This window comes from Bubalus bubalis, chromosome 10, assembly GCF_019923935.1.
Source record: "Bubalus bubalis isolate 160015118507 breed Murrah chromosome 10, NDDB_SH_1, whole genome shotgun sequence".
Classification (NCBI taxonomy): domain Eukaryota; kingdom Metazoa; phylum Chordata; class Mammalia; order Artiodactyla; family Bovidae; genus Bubalus; species Bubalus bubalis.
The window spans coordinates 59617350-59641397 of NC_059166.1; the positions used below are offsets into that span (position 1 = coordinate 59617350).

Sequence of the window (24048 nt, forward strand, 5' to 3'; positions counted from 1 at the left end):
TCTCAGCAGGACCTGCCCAACTCACTCCGGCCACTGAAAGGGTGACATCTAACAAAATCCCTCAAGCAGCTGGAATACAGCTTAATGAAATCTACACGCAGTTTGTGTCTACTAAGCCTACCGGTTTGCTTACGACTTCCTCTGCACAATCCGCTCATCGGGGCGCTCATCCAGCATAAAGTTCCTCAGGACTCGCTGGACACATCTCATGAATTTCTGTTTTTCTATTTATTGCTTCTGTGCAATACAGATGCAGCTCTCCATTTACTGCTGCTGCTGCTAAGTCGCTTCAGTCGTGTCCAACTCTGTGTGACCCCAGAGACAGCAGCCCACCAGGCTCCTCCATCCATGGGATTTTCCAGGCAAGAGTGCTGGAGTGGGGTGTCATTGCCTTCTCCGTTTACTACCATTCTTTAAATGGTCATTCCTGCTGTTTTCACATGACCTCTTACCTTTTGTCAAGGGAGGCAGAGGGCATGCTGATTAAGAAGATACAGGCTGTGGGTTTAACATGCCCAGCAGGCAATTCCAACTGTGGATTTGCAAGCTAATCATGCTCGCAGGTATTTTATTTTGTCTATGCAATGAAATGATCACTGTCCTCTAAAGGTTATGGTAAAGATTATACTAGATGAACTACATAGAGTGAATACCTACTGAGTGAATGATAGAAGGATCATTCAAACTATTTAAATTTGCTTTTCCTTTCAGTTGCCTAGCCACAGAATTGAATACATATATATATATATATATATATATATATATATATATGTTAAATGCAAATACGATATGTTTCGACTGTTATTTTTAAAAACTGGCTACTAATAGCAGCATTATTCACAATCGTGCTGTGGAAACACCCCAAGTCTACTTACAGATGACTGGATAAGCAAAGTGTAGTACATGTACACAATCGAATATTATTCACTTTTTAAAATGATGGAAACTCTGACACATGCTATAACATCTAAATAAACCTTGAAGCTCTTATGCCAAGTCTGTGCTCGGTTGCTTCAGTCGTTTTCGACTCTTTGAGACCCCATGGACGACAGCCCGCCAGGCTCCTCTGTCCATGGGGATTCTACAAGCAAGAATACTAGAGTGGGTTGCCACGCCCTCCTCCAGGAGATCTTCCCAACCCAGGGATCGAACCCAGGTCTCCATCACAAATGGATAAATTCTATATAATGACATTTACACAAGGTACCTCGAGCAGTCAAATATATAAAGAGACAGAAAGTAGAATGGTGGTTACCAGGGCCTGGGCAGAAGAGGGGATGAAGAGTTATCATTTAATGCATACAGAGCTTCGGTTTCACAAGATGAAGAAGTTCTAGAGACAGACAGGGGTAACGGTTGTGCAATAATGTGAACACACTTGGTACAACTGTACTCTATAAATGATTAAGCTGATAAATTTAGTTGATGATTAAACTGATAAATTTTATGTTAACTATACTTTACCATGATTTTTAAAAACAAAAACAAACAAAAAAAAACTAGCTGCTTCAATTAAATGCTAGTAAAGAGAGGTGAGCAAGGAGTTACATGTGTATTCTACAGTGAAGATTGTTTTCTTTCAGACTAATTTGTTAAGATCAGTATTCTGGAACTTACTTTTAGTTGTATTTCATTGTATCAATAAAATAATTTTACCTTTATTAAAATACGTCTGCTATAATGTTTCTCCATCAACATCTCTCCCCACAAAAGGTGAAAAGAAACACATGAACTAACATGACATTTTCTGGGGTAGTATATTTACCTTCCTAATTGTTTCACGCAAATGAAGATACAAATCTATATCATTTTATAAATAAACACCTACTATCTGCAGAATGCAGAAGCCTTAGGTATGAGGAGAAGCTGGACCAAGATGAAAACTTAGTATAATAATCTACAAAGAGTCAGAAAAACCACAGAAACAAATAGATGAGAAAAATGACAACAGTAACTCTACAAGAAAAGCTTGTAGGAGGGGAAGTTAGGTGGGAAGACAAAGCATGAAAGGGCATAACTTCAGGTGGTAATATGTAAGTCCTATAAATTCACTGTAAACACACTGTGTTAAAAGTCTGGCAAACTTTTTCTAGTAAGGGCAAGAAAGTATTTGCAGCTTTTTGGGCCATGTGGCCTTCTGTGGCAACAAGTCAACTCTGCTATTATAGCCTGAAAGCAGCCACAGAGAGTAAGTAAACAAATGGGTGTGGCTGTGTTCCAAGAAAACTTTATTTACAAAAGCTGGCAGCAGGCCAGATTTCAGTTGAGGGCAACAGTTTGCCAACTATGGTTCTAGAGAAACAAAATAAATAAAAGGACAATGTGGAATAAAGTGGATTAATGAATGAGGACTGAAATACCGTGGGTTCCTAGTCTATCCCCCAGTGAATCAGACCTATGTTCAGAAGCTCACATCTAAAATGCCCCTTTCATACCAAAGTTCTAACTATATCCCAGAGAAGACATAAGAGTCTCAATGGACTAAAAAGTTTCTAGTGAATTGCTCACTCCCACTAAGAATGGGATGATAGCCCTCCTATATGAAAACATTGAGAATGCTTTTATATCTTTAAAAAATATATATTTCATATATATATATATAAATGAGCTGACAAAAGCTGAAACCAGTACTTTGGCCACCTCATGAGAAGAGCTGACTCATTGGAAAAGACTCTGATGCTGGGAGGGATTGGGGGCAGGAGGAGAAGGCGATGACAGAGGATGAGATGGCTGGATGGCATCACTGACTCGATGGACGTGAGTCTGAGTGAACTCCGGGAGTTGGTGTTGGACAGGGAGGCCTGGCATGCTGCGATTCATGGGGTCGCAAAGAGTCGGACATGACTGAGCGACTGATCTGATCTGATCTGATCTGAGCTGATAAAAGCCTAATTCTTACTCTAAGCATTTCTAAGTTTTTTTAACAGCTGATTCTCAAGATGCAGAATAAAATCTGGGAGAGTAACTACAAAGATGTATCACTTCACCAGAGGCTCTTTCTTATCAAGACCAGGAAGGTATGAACCATCTATGAGATGCGTAAACATCCAAAAGACACACATTTGAATGTAAAAACAAGTAAACACGAAGCATGAAGAGCACAGTTGTATAAAAAAGAAAAGCAAACACTCTTCGCCCTCACTCTCACTTGTGTAAAAAGAAACTTCTGGACGAAAACTCTCTTCATCTCTGAGATTAGGATCAAGTTTTGAAATATTCATGTTCTACTTTGCGTTACTTTGTACTTTTACATTTTTACCATAAGCATGTATTACTTTTAGTACTGAGATTTTTATGTTGAGATTACCTTTAAAAGATTTATCACCTTCGCTATTAAGAGTACACTTGAGGTCTAGTATTTTTAACAAAAGAATATTCAACTTCTTTTCCACTATCCATAAAGATCACCATGTAAAGAGAATATTTATATACACAATCCATGACAGATGCTATTTGTGGATAAAATTTCATGGTAGTACAATACCTCAGCTCCACCCATCCACTTAGGCTCATCAGGAAACTCAGCACACAAAATATCTTCTGACTGATCAGTCCCCAACACATGGTAGCAGAGCTTTTGGTGGAGATTGGTGGATGTTTCTGTGCCTGAAGGGGTTAAAAATGTACACTGAAATGCAGCTGACAATTTTAAGAAAATCTATTCCTCCCATAGTAGACAATGCTAGAAGCATCTAAAAAGCTAAGTATCTGGTTATAGGATTATCCAATACAAAGTCAATATACCATAGTTAATCACTTTTCTATATACTAGCAATGAAAAAGTGGAATTTGAAATTAAAAACACAATACCATTTACATTAGCAGTTCCCCAAATGGAATGCTTAGGTATAAATCTAAGAAAATATGTATAAGATATATAGGACAAAAATCACACAACTGATGAAAGAAATCAAAGAATAAATCAATGGAAAGATATACTCAATAAATTATGGAAAACACTCAATATTGTCAAGATGTCAATTCTTTTCAACTTGATCTACAGATTCAGTGCAATCCCAGTCAGAATCTCAGCAAGTTATTTCGTGGACATGGACAAACCGATCCTAAAGTTTACGTGGAGAGGCAAAAGACCTGGAAGAGCCAACACAATATTCAAAGAAGAGAACAAAGTTGGAGCACGTTCACTACCCAACTTCAAGATTTATTACACGGAATTAAGACAGGGTGGTATTAGCAAAAGAACAAACAGATCAAGAGAACAGAGTAGAGAGCCCCACATAAAAAAAGTCAACGGATCTTTGATAAAGAACAAAGGCAATACAATGAAGAAAAGACAGTCCCTTCAACAAATGGTGCTGTAACAACTGGGCATCCCCGTGCAAAAAATGAATCAAGACAGGGGCCTTACACACTTTGCAAAAATTAACCCAAAATGGATTGCAGGCTTTAAAATGCAAATGCAATCAAGAAACTCCTATAAGAGAGACCTCCCTGGTGGCCTAGTGGTTAAGACTCCATGCTTCCACTGCAGTGGGCATGGGGTTTGATCCCTGGTTGGTGGACTAAGATCCCACATGCTGTGTGGTCCAAAAAAAAAAAAAAAAACTCCTCAAAACTTCTAAAAGATAACGCAGAAGAAAACCTAGATGACCTTGGGTCTGGTGATGACTTTTTAGATACAACACCAAAGGCATGAAAGAAATACTGATAAGTCAGACTTCATTAAAATTAAAACCTTCTGCTCCATGAAAGACACTGTTAAGAGAATGAAAAGACAAGCCACAGATTGGGAGAAAATATTTGCAAAAGACACATCTGATAAAGGACTGTTATCCAAAATATACAAAGAATTTTAAAAACTCAACAATAGAAAAACAAAGACCAAAATAAGAAAACAAATTTTAAAAAGGGCCAAAGACCTTAACAGACCTTAGCCTCCCAAAGATACAGGAAAATAAGCATATGAAAAGATGCTCTGCAGCATGCGTCAAGGAATTGCAAATTAAAACAAGGAGATGCTACTACATACCTATTAGAATGGCCAAAACCCAGAAAACATCACACCACCAAGTGCTGGCCAAGATGTGGAATAACAGGAATTCTCATTCATTGCTGGCGGAAATGTAATTGTACAGCCACTTCAGGACATAGTCTGGCGGTTTCTTACAAAACTAAACATAAAAGATGCAGAAACTATGTTCGCTGGTATTTATCCAAATGAGTTGCAAACAAATCAACACAAAAATCTGTACACAGGGGTTAACAGCAACTTTATTCATAAATGCCAAAACTTGGAAGCAACCAAGATGTACTTCAGAGGTGAATGGATAAACAAACTACAGTACATCTAGACAATGGAATGTTATTCAGTGCTAAAAAGAACTGAGCTACCGACCCACAAAAACATATGGCGAAAACTTAAATACACATTAGTAAGTGAAAGAAGTCAACCTGAAAGGCTACATACTATATGATTCCAAGTATATGACACTCTGGAAAAGGCAAAGTTATAGGGACAGTACTGGCAGAGGAGGGAAGGATGCACAGGTGGAACACAGAGGATTATGAAGGCAGTGAAAATGCTACAATGCTGGATGCATATCATTATACATATGCCCAAACCGAGAGTGAACTCTGATGTCAACTATGGATTTGGGGTGATTATGATGTGTCCATGTAGGCTCATCTATTGTAGCCTCTGGTGGGGATGTTGATAATGGGGGAGGCTATGCATGGATAAGGAACAGAGGGTATATGGGAAATCTTGGTACCTTCTACTCAATTCTGGTGTAAATCTAAATCTGCTCTAAAAGATGAAGCCTACTCACAGCTACAGAGAACAAACTGGTGGTTGCCAGAGGGGAGAGAGGTGGGAGGATGGGCAATATAGGTAAACAGGATTAGAGGTGCAAACTTCCCATTCCCAAATAAATGTCACAAGAATACAATGTACAGCACAGGGAATTTAGTCAACAATTTGTAATAACTTTGTATGGTGACAGATGGTAATGACTTATGATGATGATTATTTTTATAATGCATAAAAATACTGAATAACAACAACAACAAAAGATTAAGTCTATTTAAAAAAAACAGAGGGTTAAGTATCAGTTGATTATCACCCTAGAAATAATCACACATATTTGCTGATTTTGGAGGTTGATAAAATGTTGAAGGAAAAAAGGAAGAGGATACCATCACATAAAAAAAAAAAGTTTTACAGTACTTGGTGATTCTCCATGGGCTTTCTAGGAACACTGGTAAGAATCACAGGACCAGAACTGCTTAGCCTCACTCAATAAGTCCTCTACCACACAACCTGAGAGGCTGTTGAGGTCTTCCAGATAAGAGGACAGCAAAATTACAGCTGGGAGATGTTGGTTTTCTTAAATCAACCACGGTTACTAATTATAACTATTTCTGCCAAAGGAAGTTGAGGTTAAATAATAATTTTCATGCTTTTCCAGAAGTTAACTTAATAACACTGTCCTCTAACAAGAAACAGCTAGTGATAAAACTTTTTTGGTCTCCTGGGACTTGGAAACAACCCTTTTCTAACTCAGCAGCACTCTTAACACAGGCAGCTAATTCAGTACACAGAGCACAGAGAGCTTTCTTTAGCCAGCATCCTTGAATAAAAAGCCTACTCTTAGCTCCTCCTGTAGTTCATTGGTTGAACTAAGAAAAAGGTACTACAGTAATCTAATCAAAGGCAGCAAAAGCTAACTGTAGCTGAAAAAAATGAAAAGCGTAATAGACTCACTCCCAACTCATCTGGGGGGAAAAGAGGAAAGAAAGTGTATCTCCAACGATATAGCAATTCACGGCAAGGGGACAGCACGTGCAGGAGAAAGCACCGGACTAGCCATGCTTCCTGCTAGCCCACACACTGCAAAAAGTAACTGAGACCCTGCGCCCCAGCTCCAAATCTTCAGCAAAGAGATGGTAAAACCCACCTGTAAAGCCAACCAAGACATCATGAAAATGCACCACATGGAAATAAGGAGTAGCATAAAGAAGATGATGCTGACTGCTTGTACCAGCAAGGTACAAGCTATAGGGTCCTTCCTACCTAGGAAGGTGAGAGGTGAAGGGAAAAAAGGGGACCAGTTGCACATAACAGGATCTCTGTGCAACTGAAAAGGAGAACACATGCCCCGGAAGTTAACAAGGACAAAAGTGTCAAGACAAATGTGACCAACAGATGACCTGCAACTTCTGAGAGGAAGAGATGTGATTACTGCAAAACTTTATCATCACTCATTAAACCTCATTAAATAAGTCGGTTTTATTTTTTAAAAAAATCCATTTTCTCCATGACCCTCTTGGGAGAGAGACTACATCTGTGAAGAATAGACACTGCAATAAAAATGGCTCCAATTTTTCACAATTCCCTGTATTTGTCTCCCCACCCTTGAATGGCCCTGTGACTTGCTTTGGCCAAAAGAAAGCAGTGAAGTGATGTTCTAGGAGCAAGCCCAGGCACCAAGGAGGTCGTACCTTTCGGCTCTCTCTTGGAGAGCTGTTGCGCACACAAGCCCGGGCTGGCCAGCTAGAGGATGAGACCACATGGAGCATCATGGAGGCCCCGGACATGTTCAATTGACTGGCAGCTAATCACAGGTAGATGACAGAATTCAGCTACACCTAGAACTGCCTGGCCAATTTGCAGACTCACGAGCAAAAATAAATGGTCATTATTGTGAACCACAAAGTTTTGGCAGGATCTGTTACACAACAATGGTAACAGATACAACATCCTTCAAGGAAACATGGTTCTAGACCAAGCAACCTCTACATAGGGTCTAGCTTCTTCTCTAAGTTATGTGGAGACACACTTCATTTCATGAAAAAGGTGCTTCATCTCAAGTCTCAACCTACCATCACTTTTCCCATCCTGCTGCGGGTATGCATTGTAGAACATCCCCTTCCCGTCATGGGTCCAGGCCATACAACTGAACTTGACTCTTTCAAGCACATCTGGAAGCTCTTTGGCACCATCGACTTTCATGAACTTGATGGTCACCCAGTCGGAGCCGCTGGCACTCAGACCGTAGGCAAAATATTCACCATCCTCACTGAATGCATAGCCTAAGGAACACATGAGAAATGGTCAGTGAACATGGGAACACAACTCCCAGCCTTGCCCACTGTCCACCATGCTGACAAGGGTTTTTCCATCACATATGGAGGCAGAAAGTGGCAACAGGAGGAGCAGGAAACTGGTAATGAGAATTCTTGGGGCTCACCCAGGACTTGCAGGAATTTGTCTTATGACCTTGGACAAATTCTCTAACCTTTCCAGGTCTTAGTGTCTTCATCTGTAAAATGATGTCTCGAATTATATGACCACTAGGATGCTTCCATTTAAAAATTTCTATAATTCAATAAGTAGCTCATTTAAAAGCAGAGCTCATCTGGGATTTCAGCATATTTTATTTATATTCAGAGGGAGGGGAAAGGGAGGAAGGAAACTGCTTCTAGAGTAATGACTGAATGTAACAGAACCAAACTAGAGCCATTATCTAATTTTTGGAATGGATTCCAAACTACTTGAAATCACTCCTTCCTACCTCATTTTCTGAGAATTGCTAGCATGCAAGGATTAACATTCACACCATCTGACAACCAAAAGCCCAGGTAAATGAAGCCTGAGGGTTTGCAATAAAGACTCATGCAGTGCATATTCCAAAAGTGACAGTGAAAAATACGGAAAGCAACACTGCTGATGGACTAACGCACTATGTCCCACTCTCTGGGGCTGTCACAGACAGAATGTCCTAACTACTGTGGAATGTTTCTTGACAAATATTTATGTTTCCATTGGCTTTTATGATCATAAAGAATGTGTAATATTTGGCACCAGGCACCAGAGATATCCTCTTATGATGTCTGCTAACCTTCACTGGAGGCTGAAAATCATCCTAAGAAACCAAACTACTTTCAGAGGTTTCCTACTATTTTGAAAGGAACTTCTATGAGTGAAAAATAAAGTTAAAATTTCATAAAACCTATTTATTAATCATTTATGATTCCTATAAAGCATCCAGGCTCATATGTATATAAATACAGAAAAGGGTCAAGAAAGTAATGGAGTAAATATTCATTTTTTTTGTCTGCATAAGTTATATATAATTTAAAAAATTTCAGGGAAAATGCAAATAAAATATTTTGACTTTAAAATGTATATTTAAAAAAAAATCACACACTATGAAAAGAATCTGAATGTCTGTTGTGTTAGTTGCTCAGTTCAGTTCAGTTCAGTCACTCAGTCGTGTCCAACTCTTTGCAACCCCATGAATTGCAGCACGCCAGGCCTCCCTGTCCATCACCAACTCCCGGAGTTCACTCAAACACACATCCATCGAGTCAGTGATGCCATCCAGCCATCTCATCCTCTGTCGTCCCCTTCTCCTCCTGCCCCCAATCCCTCCCAGCATCAGAGTCTTTTCCAATAAGTCAACTCTTCGCATGAGGTGGCCAAAGTACTGGAGTTTCAGCTCAGTCATGTCCAACTCTTTGCAACCCCATGGACTGTACTTGCCAGGCCCCTCTGTCCATGGAATTCTCCAGGCAAGAATACTGGAGTGGGTTGCCATTTCCTTCTCCAATAATATGGTCTTCAGAAAACTCAAAGACTGAGACCAAGTTCCATGTCTAATTTACCATGTTATCCATCAGGGCCTGTACATGACAAACATTACAGAAAAAAGTTTTTGGAATGTATTATTGAAGGGAGAAATAAGAGCCTGTTATAATGAAGTCCTTCTGGGTGAGTTGCAAGATAGACTTTGGTTAAAATGAAATGAGTTTCTATTTAGAGTATATTACTGCACAGTATCAGTGTATTAAATTCTTTCACAACTCCAAGATCAAATTCAACAAAGAATACTCACAATAAACTTGCTGGCGTCTTATTTCCAATACTGATTATGATTACTCTCAGTACTAATTAGACTAAGGATCATCATTTACATATACAGCCTAGTCGGGGAGAGGAGGAGGAAGCACTAAATGACTAACTGACTTTATAAAGGGGTCTTTGCACACATCTGTTGAAACAGGGCTCTTTAATTCCCATCTAATCGATTACAGGACTTCAGAGTTCCAACTGTTCAATTTTGTAGTGCTGAATCTACACTTGTGCTTTTTTAAAAATAGAATATGCTGAGCCAACTCAACTAAACATCTAGAATACTAGTCAGTGATGATTCTCAGAGTGTACAATTTGTAAACCATAGATAGATACAGTGTATAGACAATATTCTTACCCTAAAGTTGGGTGTTTATGGCACAAAACTGGGGTAATCTTATTGACTCTGGAGTTTATCTTGGAAGTTACTTAGGAGACATACAGCAGCTGAATACATATTTTTGCATATAGCAAAATTTATTCATCCTCAGGGGACAAAGGATCAAGTTGTCTAATTTCTACAAGATTGTGTTTTATACTTTTAATCCTAACATCATAACAATCAACTAAATTTTAAAACTCATCACTTTTTCTTATCAAGGAAGTAGACTTTGTATTCTTTCCTGTTTTACATGTACAGTTAAAACATTCTTTGTACAACTTAAATTTCTTTAGGAAGAGAATTAATTTTTTTTCCAAATACAGGTAGGTCTCAGAGATGCTACAGGAAGTGGTGGTGATACTTCAAGATCCCAGAAGCCCTAGAAGCTAATTTAGGTCCAGTGTGAATTATTCTCTAGTTCTGCTTCATGCTGTCAGAAGGTGTGACCACTCGTGTGTTCTAAATATACTGTGCCGAAATCAGCTTTCCCGACACTGCATGTGCGTCTGTTCCACAATATGGTTCACGCTCTGTCTGGTCTCTCAAGGGTGGGACAACTGCACCCACACCAGAGCTGTCAGCGCGGGCCCAGGACTCCCGCAGGCCTGGCTATGGAGCCCTCACCTCGGAGTGCCACTGTGCCATCATCGGAGAGTGTGTTGGGGTCGAGGAACACTCTGGCTTCACCCTCTAAAGAATCCTGTACATATAATACTCGTTGGTTCTGCAAACCTGTATTGTAAAAATAGAAATACCTGGGGGACAGAGACGGTCTTTATTTAGTTGTGGAGTAAAACCAAACACATAAAAACAAAAGGAAAAACAACATACAAAGCTACAATTGCACATAGGCTGTGCCAGGGGACTAGAGTGGAAGGTCCCACCAGCTCCCTGTACCTAGAATTTGTTACTTGAATTGCTTTAGGTATTAAAACAATTCACTGTGATTCTGCACATCAGCTAAATAAAGTCTGCTTTATATGCTAAAATGAAAACTGATATTCAGTAAAGCAGTAACTTTTTCTTTTCAATGGAGAAGACAGCAGATTTGCTAAAATGTACCAGTTCCCTTCCTTAGTCATGCTCCTAGGGCAAGGGGCGGGCAAACTTTTTCTGTAATGAGCAAGACTGCAAATTATTTAGGCTTTGGGCACCATACAGACTCAATCCTGCAGTTGTGGTATAAAGCAGCCATGAATAACACACAAGCAAATGACCATGGCTGCGTGCCATTTAAACTTCATTTGCAAAATAGGAGGTGGGCGAGGCTTGGCATGCAGAGCATACTTTGCTGATTCCTGTGTTGGGGGAGTCTAATAATTTCTAAAGTAAATTTGTGGTAGTGGTTCCAAAAAGACTTAAAAGGCGAACAAGAGGCTATGTTTTAAGTGAGTGTCAGAAGGAGAGGAACAAGAGAGGTGAATTAATGGGTGCTCCTTCTTGGCCTACTGCCATTCTTGGATGGAAGAAATGCATCTAATAAAGTCTTTTCATGTAGCATAAGCCAAAGAGGATTAATTTTAGAGGCAAATAAATCCCCACTGCTGTCTATGAATCATGCTATCTCACCAATTACTAGCCACAAGATAACAACTACTTCCTACAGTCTAGTTTCATCCTAGGACACATCTCTGCCAAATTTCTTAGTCCTTCTTTTAAGAACGTGGACAACAGACCAAAAAAAAAATATATTTTCATAGTCAAGTATAGAAATGAATTGATTTTATAATGTTTATAAAGTTTATAAACTGGTCAGTTATTTGGAATTTGTACTGTAAAATTTAAGAAAAGCAAAAAGAAAATGAAATGAAAGCAAGTTCACATACCTTTTCCCTTTCTTGAAGTGGCAGCTATATTTGGGATAGTCATACAATTCAGTCATTCTTTCTTTGTATAAACCTCTAATAGGACACTGCTCAAGAAACGGCACGGTAATCTTGTTCTGGGCCTCCACGAAAGCCTGGAGAGAAAATTTAAATGAACAAAGCATGTCAGATATAAGATTTTCCACATGGAGTGTTATCCATTAATATTACCAGCAACGTTCAGCAATTTCACTCCCGGGACTATATCCTGAGGAGACAAAAACATTATGTTGAGGAGACATCTGCACCCCCAAGTTGACAGCAGCATTATTTACAATAGTCACAACATGGAAACGACCAAAGTGTCCCCCGACAGATGAATGAATAAAGAAAATGTGGACGACATACAGACAAGTGTAATCCAGTCATAAGAAAAGTAGGAAATTCTGCCATTTGTGATAACACGGATGGAACTTGAGGACATTAAGTCTAACGGAGAAAGACAAATACTGCATGATCTCACTCATATGTGGACTAATGTAAAACAAAACCAAAATCCACAAACTCATAGAAAAATCAGATTTGTGGTTACTAGAGGCAGGAAGGAGATAAGGCAAGTGGGAACTGAATGAAGGTGGTCAAAATGCACAAACTTCCAGTTATAAGATAACTAAGTACTAGGTATGTAATGTACAACATGATGACTATAACTGACATTGCTTTAAGAGATATAAATGTTGTTAGAATAAAATCCTGAATTCTCATCCCAAGGAAAAAAAACTGTTTTCTTCTTTCTTTTCCTATCTGAATGAGTTGATGGATGTCAACTAAACTTGTCCTGGTGATCACTTCATGATACAAGTAGATCAAATCATTATGCTGTACACCTTAAGCTTACACAGCGCTGTATATCAACTGTATCTCAATAAAAGCAGGAAAAAAGATTTTTGAAAAAATGTATCAGCAAAAGCATACTTTCCCTCAATAAATAACAGTAATACTCACATGGCACTCTGTACCAACCAAGTATTAACTCATTTAGAACTCATATTCCAATGGAGAAGGTTCTTTTTCAGCCCAACCTTCTGGATGGGGAGACTGAGTCTTCAGTTCAGTTCAGTCACTCAGTTGTGTCCGACTCTTTGCGACCCCATGAACCGCAGCAGGCCAGGCCTCCCTGTTCATCACCAACTCCCGGAGTCCACCCAAAGCCATGTCCATTGAGTCGGTGATGCCACCCAACCACCTCATCCTCTGTCGTCCCCTTCTCCTCCTGCCCTCAATCTTTCCCAGCGTCAGGTCTTTTCAAATGAGTCAGCTCTTCACATCAGATGGCCAAGTCTTAGAGTAGTTCAAAAGGTGACGAACATTGCGCAGCTGGAAAGTGGCAGAGCCAGTTCTTGAATCTGTTCTCAATGAACACGCTATACCACTGCTCAGATCACATGCTGTCAAGAAAGGGCACTCACCCCAGGCCAAGGCTCCTGGCTTCTCAGCAGCCAGTGATCCCCAAATATCAGATATAAAGAAACCAAGCTGGAGATACAAGCTAGAGATACCCAGGTACTATCTAACCAAGCCAGAGATACCCAGGTACTAGCTTATCAATTTTGTTTTTGACAATTTTTCCAAGACCTACTACTCTTGTCAACTTGAGAACTTTGCTAAATGTGAAACTATAGAGTATTAAAAAAAAAAAATTGGAAAGCGGGTGGCACTGAGTAAGTTTATTGACAACAATGGTTTGGAAGAAAAGCAAGAGGTAGCCTCAGGAGGTCAGGAGATGCTGGCAGAGGATGTGACAGTTTCTACAACAGATCAGTTGTATCCAAGCTTAGCCTGTTTATAACTAAGCAGTCAGAAAGTTTATAATACTATAAAATCTGGGCTTCATAATAATTCACATCTGGCTATTAGAAATGAAGCATGAATAAATGTATCAGCTCAACTGAAGGTTGAATCAGATGTCTATGCAAAGGCAAACCGTTTTGACAGGAGAAAACTTCAGGAAATGAACAACTTACTATATTCGGAATGGCACACAAAAGACGCGTTATTGCCAGAATCCATGCAGACTTAAGGGCCCACCCAGCTCAAAATGGTCTTTAAATGGGCTCTCCTACACAAAGCAATGACCCCATGCTGGAGAACCACGATTCTGTGCTGCAAGAAAGCTGCTCTAAAACTCAAGGTTTATAATGTGCTTGAAAACAAGCGGGAAAGAGTATGAGGTATGACTACAGTGATTAACAAGAGTTTTGCAAGAGGATCAATTCAAGAGAACTAAAACGGTTACACGTCACATTTCTAATTTCATTCAAACAGAAAATAAAACTGAGTCCCACAGAAATACAACTCCAACCGCCTATCATGAGGGATTGGCAAACCTCACCATGGCCTGCTTTCCTATGGTACTCAAGCCTAGAATAGGTTTTATATTTTTAACAGCTGGGTACAGGCAAGGGTGGAAAACCTAACAGTGACCTGGGTGACTCACATCATCTAAAATATTTCCTATGTGGCCCTTTACAGGAAGTTTGCTGACTCCACTCTATCTCATTAGGAAGTGTCCACAAAGATACTTTTTGCTTTTTAGTTACAAAATCGATGCACAGCTGCAAAGCCACAAGGGACAGCACTCTGGGGTGGGGTGGGAGTGGGGGTGTGGTGTGGTGCGGTGGTGTGTGTGTGTGTGTTGGCACTCTGGGGGGGTGTAGTGTGTGTGTAGCATTCTGAGGGTGGGGGGGAGTTGAGGGGTGGGTGTGTGTGTTAGTCACTCAGTCATGTCTGACTCTTTACAACCCCATGGACTGTAGCCCACCAGGCTCCCCTGTCCATGGGATTCTCCAAGCAAGAATACTGGAGTGGGTTGCCATTTCCTTCTCCAGGGGATCTTACAGACCCAGGGATCAAACCCAGGTCTCCTGCACTGCAGGCGGATTCTTTATCGTCTGAGCCACCAGGGAGGCAAAAGCATTACCTGATTTCATGGGTGAAGTAAACTGGCATGACCTTCCCTCCTGTCCCTGGCCTCAGTCCACTGAGCTCCTCTCCCAGCCTTTGTCTCTGCTGGGTCACCTGTCGGCAATGTCTGTCCCCACCATCTCTGTGGGAGGTGGGAGCCTGAGCATCTCAAGCCCCATTTACTGCTGGCTCCATGTCACCCTGGGTGTGCAGTCTTACAGACACGGAAGTGGAGGCAGGTGGTAATAAGGTCACCTGGCCAGGGTCACTCAGTGAGTTAGCAACAGCACTGAAGCCAGAGTTATGTTCTTTCAGTCACTGTAACAGTGCCCGAGGCTGACTCTTGGCCTGCTACTCGTTTACCTTTTAAAAGGGCTCCTCTTGCTCTGGGTGGAGAACAGACAATGGGGGAGCTAAAGTGGAAACAGGGAAGCTGGTTAGGAGGCTCAGGCAGTAGTCTGGTGAGAGACAAGTCCATGTAGAACGGCCTGTCTCAAAAAGGAGCAGGGCTGGGACAGAGGGGAGGAATGGGAGTGGGGAGAGAGAAGATGGGTAAGCCCACGCTCACATCTCGGTCAGATGGTTGGTTACTAGAAGGGTCTCAGCAGAACGTTCAAGCTACTGAGGGCTCCCACCCTGAGACCCAGCAGACTGAGAGTCCTAGAAGGGCCCTTTCCACTGGGGGTCCTCTGAGGAAGAAGCCCTGCAGCCTTCATTCCCCTAGTCCTTCTGATTTGTTTGGATGAGGCTGCACCTAGGCCTGACCCTGGCTCTAGGAGGACCACAGTGGATCCAGGAGTCACAGATCCTTAGTCAATTTTCCCTGCAAAGGTGAACTGTGCTCACCTGTGGATTCTATGCTGCTTGGCGTCTCTCAGTACAATCACAACTGCTGCCACAGAATCCATCTCACACCAAAGCAGGCACACTGGCTTTTCTCACATGAAATGTTCAGAAAACCATCAGAACAGTCATAACAACGCTACCAAATAACCAGGCTCATTATATCCAATATGTCACCCACAAATGTTAGTCAATTACTTTAACTAGAGCAATATTTAAACACGACACCCTTCCAATACCTAGACGCAAACAATGTTCAAGTTCTTAACAGCCTAAGTTCTATCCTAATGTGCATCTTTATAATACGAGCAGGTCCTCTTCATGAAGGTGCAGATAAAACTTCTGTTAAGGCGTTTGTGAAATTTAGGGTCCCAAAGAATACCAATAATGACTTCTTGGTCATTTATGGATTTAACAGTCTAACTTCTTGGTCTGAAAATTAGAACACATTTGGGGGAAAGGAAGAAGAGGTATAAGGATAATGAAAAGAAAAACTTGAGCAATTGTATGATGATAAAGAAGCAGGGTGAGGAGAATTAAATTATTCTTGTCCAGCAGGAATCTCAGTATCCAAACTCATACTCCAGGGTATTATTAAAATCTCTGAAACTCAAAAGCCCATGAAATGACACCAGCAGCTGAGCTTTTTAAAGAGGATCACGAGTTTAGATTTTATAGCTATGGATGAGTCTGAACACATTTTTCTAAGAATAGTTGCTCAAAGCTAAGAAATCCAATTCACATTTCATTTTGCCTTAACTATTAGAAACCTTGAAAGGGAAGTTTCAGTTATGCAAGACGACTAAATCCTGCTGCACAACACTGTGTTAACAATACTATACTATACACATTAAATGCCGTTAAGAGAGCAGAATTCGTGTTAAATGTTCTTACCATAATTTAATAAAAAGAAAACACAGCTAACTGGCAAAGTGTTGCTCAGTTTGGGAGCTGAAGATGCCTTTACCTTGACTGTTTCCAGAATTTTTTTCAAGTTGTCCTCACATCAATCCACTAACTATCTCAAGTCCTTTCACAAGCACAAGTCTTCTGTATATAAATAAAGAGGATGCATAAGTTACTTATTAAATAGATAAAGTATATAATGAACATAGAGCTTCCGTGGCGGCTCAGTGGTAAAGAATCCACCTGCCAACGCAGGACACGTGGAAGATCCCCTGGAGAAGGAAATGGCAATCACTCCAGTATTCTTGCCTGGAAAATCCCATGGACAGTGGAACCTGGTGGGCTACAGTCCATGGGAGGGTCACAAAAGAGTCAGACACGACTGAGCGACTGAAAAACAATACAGAACACCACGATGGGCAATACAGGATTAAAAAGATGAATCACATGCATAAAGATAAAAGCTCTAGGAGACCAAATCGAAGGGAAAGCCACTCCCAGGATAGGGTGGAGTGGGCCTCAGAGAGCGGGGCGGGCAGGCAGGCAGTCCGATGACAAAGAGGGACTTCCAGCTGGGAGACCGACTGTGGCACGGGTACCATTCGAGTGAAACCAGGGATAGTGCTACCTACATCCCACAAACCTGGAGGAGTTTTAGCTGCAAATTATACATACAGAAGGATGTATATATGTAGGTGTGTGTGTACATGTATGTGTACACATACGTGTACATATACATATGCACACAAACATGTGCGGATAACACTAACACTTATATATATATATGAGTGTGCTGGTTAAAGCAACTATGATCAAGGCAAGTGGTTGGTGTCACAGCACGGACTGGCAGTGTTCTCTGTACAGTCCTGTGTAAGGAGCTGAGAGCATCCTGGAGGCCAGAAGGGGAAGCACCCGGACCCCCTCTCTTTGCTGGAAGTGTAGCAGAATTCAGAAATGACTCCCCAGGTGCAAGGACACACCCATAAAAAAGACGACAAGAGGTGGCAAAGTTCATCTGGGAGGCTGCAGGACCCAGGGCCAAGAGGGCTGGGCGATCACACGAAAAACTAGAGGCAGGTCGTGCCAAACACAGTGAGAGGCAGCTGCTCCAGGAAACAGGTCTAGAAATTGAGACTATAGAAGAATGGAGTCACGTACTTTACAGGACACACTTAGGAACTGACACCCCACAAATGAAAGAAAAAAGTGCCCCATATTTTGCAGTGTTCTCTGAACATTTACAAACATTACCAGTACATCAGATCAGACCAAAAAGGAAACGTTAAATTCCAAGAAAAGCTTGTTTGAGTCATGTTTGTAACTACAATGCCATTATACTGACCCAGGGAGGTGCCTTTCTCTTCCTGGTCCCACAAACCCCTACAAACCCCAAGGACGAGAAATGTCAAATCCAATTGGTGAGATCCCAAAATCCATAAGGCTTATCTTTTAACATTAAAAGCCCAGTGTGACTACAGAGAAAGTAAAGGGCATCAAGAGATGGATTCACTTTTCCTTCTTGTTTGGTGAGTTCATCAGATACTTTTTAGCTAGTCGATTCTTTCGCTCTCTGAGCTATTGAAATTTTTTGCTTTCATAATTTGAAAATGTTACACAGGATCAAACTGTTTCAAGGTAGTTTTAAACACACCAAAAATGTCTGAAATATGAAAATACTGGAATCTAAAACATAACAAATTAACTGAATAAGCAACTGAATAGGTTTTTTAAAATTTTTTTGAAAATAAACTGCCCCAAATTTAATTCTGCCAATAAATAAAGAATAAAAATTAAAAGTGGGTCCTTCTCTACTCTCAGGGGAGGAAGGGCCCCATCGAGCTTCCTGCTGCATATGGGTGACAGACCAGGTGGAGCCTTCCAAAAGCCCTTCCAGGTCTCTTTCCACCTTCTCTGCCTGTCCCCAGGAGGGCAAATCAACTTGTTCCCCCACTGGGCGAGTTACTGCCAATCAAAGGGGAAGGAAGCAGAAAGTCTCGCTATGACCTTAGATTCAAGCCTTGGTCTCAAATCTCACCATTACCAGGGAGCTCATTTGAAGCTGGAACACTAACCTGACCTGGCTCTGTTCTTCAGTGTACATACTACTACTGACCAGGAGCCTGGCAAGGACAGAGGCGATCTGCACATCAAGTCCAAATCTAACTAAAAACCCACCCAGGAGGAAGTTAAACACATGCATATCCTTTCTTGAATAACTCTTGTATCAATGAGGAAATCCAAACGATAACAAGACTATTTCAAAAATAAGAAAACCAAAACTATTAGGAATTAAAGTTCTTGTTGTTGTTTAGTTGCTCAGTCGTGTCTGACTCTGCTACACCATGGACTGCAGCACGCCAGGCCTCCCTGTCCTTCACTATCTCCCTGAGTCTGCTCAAGTTCAAGTCCACTGAGTCCGTGATGCCATCCAACCATCTCATCCTCTGTTGTCCTCCTCTCCTTTTGCCATTAAAGTTCTTAGAATGTGACAAAAACACCTGAAGCTGACATCTGTTTCTTTTCAGTATCTTAGGATGCCCCACTGATAGACTGGAGTTGAGGTTGGGGGTGAGGTGTGACCTCTGCTAGCCATCAGAACTCCCCTCCCTGAGATCCAGGGATTCATCCAGGGCTGGGCAGGACACCCATTCAGAAGGAGGCTCAGGGCTGGTCCAGGGGTTTGTTTAATGACTCACACACATCAAGGCAGCTGACCTGATTGAGTCCACAGCACAGATTCAGGAGTGTACCTGGAACAGGCTCGGGGGACAGTTGGGGCCTGGGTGTGCCATGTGCTGAAGGGCAGTGCCCACACTGTGATGGATGAAGTACACGTGGCCCAGGGAAGATGCTCTACACCCAGATACAAGGCTGCTGCTGCTGCTAAGTCGCTTCAGTCATGTCCGACTCTGTGCAACCCCAGAGACGGCAATCCATCAGGCTCCGCCGTCCCTGGGATTCTCCAGGCATGAACACTGGAGTGGGTTGCCATTTCCTTCTCCAATGCAGGAAAGTGATAAGTGAAAGTGAAGTTGCCCAGTTGTGTCCGACTTTTAGCGACCCCATGGACTGCAGCCTAGCAGGCTCCTCCATCCATGGGATTTTCCAGGCAAGAGTACTGGAGTGGGGTGCCATTGCCTTCTCCGAGATACAAGGCTAGGTCTGGAAAATGAGTCACACCTTCAGGAAGTCTGGGGTTCACCCTCTCTTGATCAGATTTTACCATTTCTGGGTGCCAGCAGCTTACACTAAATGTCATAAAATGTCAGTGATACCCCTGTCTATATTCTAATTATGTTAACTCCTTTCTACATTCTTCACGTAAGTAAATCCTATTCATTTTCATAGGCAGAATCTTCCATCAATTCTCCTTAACATGTAACAGTCAATAAAGTAGTTATGAACCCAGGACAAGCAACCAGAATCCTTTTTTAGGAACCGAGGTGAACAATAGAAGGAGAGGCCATCTCATGAGATCTGGGGTTGTCAGGGCTGTGTAAAACCTGAAGGGGCAAGGACCATCTTTGTCTATCACGTGGGAGAGGCTACTGGAAAACAAAACAACCAGAGAAAAGTAGATCACCTAAGAGACAGAGGCAGACAGGTTTACAGAAATATCACAAGCAGTCCTAGATCAAGCTGTGCCTTACAGCATGTACTGATCTTCAATTACGTGAACTTCTCAGCTCTTTTTAAAAATATATATATAAAGGTGCTGTTCATCATGAGTCCTGACTGATACAGCTCTTTCAAGAGCCCCTCAGCTCAAGCACCCCAGGCTGGAAGAGGATGAATCCACCAGAAGCTTGATGCAGAAGCCTGGAAAAAGTGATCATCAGTAAAGGAGAAAGAGTGAAATATTAATTAAACATTCTAATCAAAAATCTTTAAGGTAACAAAAAAATAAAATAAAAATAAGTCAATGAGTTAGAAAATTAAAGGATACAACTTAAAAGTTCTAGAACCATTCCTTTCTAAAAACAAACAATCCCCCCACCATCACATTCAACCAAAGTTCTGGCTAAACTAATTATAAATAGGAAAGAAGTTACAGATACTGGAAATTTGAAACGATAAAGAAAGACACACAAACATGGAGAATAAAGTCATTGTAAGAAATATTTCACATAACCCCATGCTAGTAAGTTTTAAAATCTCAATGACATGGACAATTTTCTAGGAAATACAAACCACTAAAATGGACCCAAATGAAAGGAGATATGAACAGAGCCCAAGAACTGACTGCAATAAAAGAATTTGTCCTAGATAGCTCTAAAGCTTTAAATGATCAAGCAGATAATCCCCGTGCTATTTAAGCCACTTAATAATAAATGCAATAGCAACCATTTATTAAGCACTTGTGCCTACCACTCTGCTACATGCTTCACAAACATTATGACTCAGTTTTTACCACTACCATATATAGTAGTTTAGTCAAGGCTATGGTTTTTCCTGTGGTCATGTATGGATGTGAGAGTTGGACTGTGAAGAAGGCTGAGTGCCGAAGAATTGATGCTTTTGAAGTGTGGTGTTGGAGAAGACTCTTGAGAGTCCCTTGGACTGCAAGGAGATCCAACCAGTCCATTCTGAAGGAGATCAACCCTGGGATTTCTTTGGAAGGACTGATGCTAAAGCTGAAACTCCAGTACTTTGGCCACCTCATGCGAAGAGTTGACTCATTGGAAAAGACCCTGATGCTGGGAGGGATTGGGGGCAAGAGGAGAAGGGGACGACAGAGGATGAGATGGCTGGATGGCATCACTGACTCGTTGGATGTGAGTCTCAGTGAACTCCGGGAGTTGGTGATGGACAGGGAGGCCTGGAGTGCTGCGATTCATGGGGTCGCAAAGAGTCGAACACGACTGAGCGACTGATCTGATCTGATCTGATCTGATCTAGTAGTTTTCTCCAAATTATAAATTAGAGAATTAAAGTTTAGAGAGGTTGATAAGCATGACCAATGTCACACCTCTGATAAAATTGTGGAGTTAAAATTCAAACCTGCCTACCCCTAAAGCTATTCATTAAACAACTATACATTGTTGCTTTCCCATGAATAAACAGGTTCCAAGATCTTGAAAGAGTTCTCATCTGCTGCTGAGAAGAACAGGGTAGAAAAGAAGTTCTGGAAGAAGGGAGACAATAGGATGCTACTGAATGTCTAGCTCGGTGGCAATGCATGCCTGAACTAGGCAGTGCCAGCAGGGATAAAAACAAGAAGGGTATGAGACTTTACAGAGGCAATTGGAGGTCCAGAGAATCATGTGCATGATTATATACAGAGCTGGTCCAAATGGTCAGAGTGCCATCCAGTGCTATACAGGAGAGTTCTTGAAGTCTTTATTATGACATATGCCTTGATTTCCCCCAATGAGAAAAATCAGAATCACAAATAAAGTCCCTCCAGTTTACAAAGATACTCTGAACAAGTGAGGCATCTATGAGAATTTTAGCTCCTTGAAAGTGCCCTCTATAAAGCAAAACTATTATTATTCTCTAATCATCTCTAAAAGCAAAAGTATTACTGTTCTCTAGCCATGTCTAAGCATTCTCTAAGGCAGTTTTTCCAAGCTTTCTGGATCTTAAGAATTACCAGATGAGGTGCTTGGGAAACAGATTTCTACTCCTATCAGATACTCTAAAAGTAGATTTTGGGCATGTCTATTTTTAACAAGTACCCAGGTGATTTTTGGGCTTCTCAGGTGCCTCAGTGGGTAAAGAATCCACCTGCAAAGCAGGAGGGTTCGACCCTTGGGTTGGGAAGATCCCCTGAAGGAGGGCATGGCAACCCACTCCACTGTTCTTGCCTGGAGAATCCCATGGACTGAGGGGCCTGGTGAGCTGCAGTCCACATGATCGCAAAGAGTTGGATATGCACTGAAGCGACCAAGCACACATGCACGCATGCACAGGTGATTTTTATGACTGAGTGCTTTCCCCCTGGACATGGCAGACATCTAAGAGAAAAGAGAACGGCTCAGAGAAGTCAGTTATCTTCGTTCTTTATTTGTTGATTCTTTAATAACTGTTTTCCCAAAGATATCATGTCTGATGTCAACATTTGTCACAGAGGAAATGTAGATTATTGGAACCAAAGCTGAGTAGTGCTTATGGGGAAAATATTAATGTTAAATGTACTCAAGCAGCTTAAGAATTTCATCAATGGTTTGGGGGCTGCTTTCCCTGGTGGTGAACAAATGGGCAAGACTCAAGGTGTGGCTCAGCCTCCTTTTGGCACTCACCTCCAGCAGCTCAAAGGTTAAGGGGCTCACCATCTCCAATCTCTGGTCTGGCCTAGAATGGCATGTGATTCCAAGCTGGCATGGCCCATGTTTCTCTTGCTCATGACAGCTCATCCTCTTCACCCCCATGTAATCTAATGTTCCGATTAGTGGACACACAAGTAAACACAGGACAGGGGAGGAAAGGGAGGGTGTGAGCACCCTCCCTTGGAGGAGGAATGGGAACGAAACCAGTGGATCTGTGGCATTTGGGCTGCCAGGATCCATTTTCCTCCCCAGGGTTCTCCCTGCTTAGTGAGAGAATTTCACATAGCTGTCTTGTCACTCCAGAAGCAAAAGAAGGACCCCAAGGTTTCTACCAAATCTTTTTTCATTGCCACAGTACAGCCAAGGGATGAGCACAAACATGTCTGGAGCCTAGCCAAATAAAACTCCCTCTCCTGGGATGCAGTCATTGAACAAGTGACAGAGGGCTCAAGGACTGTGATCACTGATGCCATTAGCAGTGCTGCCTGAAACGTGGAAATTCCCACCATGGAGCTCTAGAACTACCTGGTTCCTGCCTGCTCCAAGCCTAGCTCTCCAGTCCACCCAGAAGCTGGCCTCATTGTGCCTGCTATGAATTCCTTACTTGCCAAACCTGGCCAGAATTCATTTTGGCTGCTTGCCTCAAAAACCCAATTGCAGAAAGCAAGAAAAAGACAAAAGAAAGGACTGCTTAGAAAAGAGGATGGCCCAGTACCAGCAAACTTTCTCATACTTTTGACAATTACCCCAAGCACAGATCAAAAGGACATGGTTCCCTAAATACACATTTCAACCGTGGATTTACAAGAAGTATTTTTGTGAACCATAATAAGGCTAACATTTCTGCAGGAGGTGATGAAACATTTTAAAACCTCAGAAGTCTTGGAGATTGAGATAATAACTGGTAATATATTTACCTAAAGCACTTCCTGTTTCTAGTAGAGAAGGAACGACATAGTCGAAATACTCAATCCAGGTCCTTACATGAAACATTAATAATGGATG

At 41.5% G+C, this 24048-nt stretch overlaps 1 protein-coding gene across 2 annotated transcripts in view; it reads right to left on the bottom strand.

Moving 5' to 3' along the window:
- LOC102404328 (prolyl endopeptidase) overlaps positions 1–24048 on the bottom strand; it is a 133526-nt gene that overhangs the window by 94879 nt on the left and 14599 nt on the right. For both annotated transcript variants that reach the window (XM_006061937.4, XM_025294657.3), the window contains exons 3-6: positions 12083–12216; positions 10881–11011; positions 7843–8052; positions 3485–3606 (exon numbers count right to left, since the gene is read on the bottom strand). In XM_006061937.4, coding sequence (XP_006061999.3) covers positions 3485–3606; positions 7843–8052; positions 10881–11011; positions 12083–12216 — 597 coding nt within the window. The remainder of the gene's footprint in view (positions 1–3484; positions 3607–7842; positions 8053–10880; positions 11012–12082; positions 12217–24048) is intronic.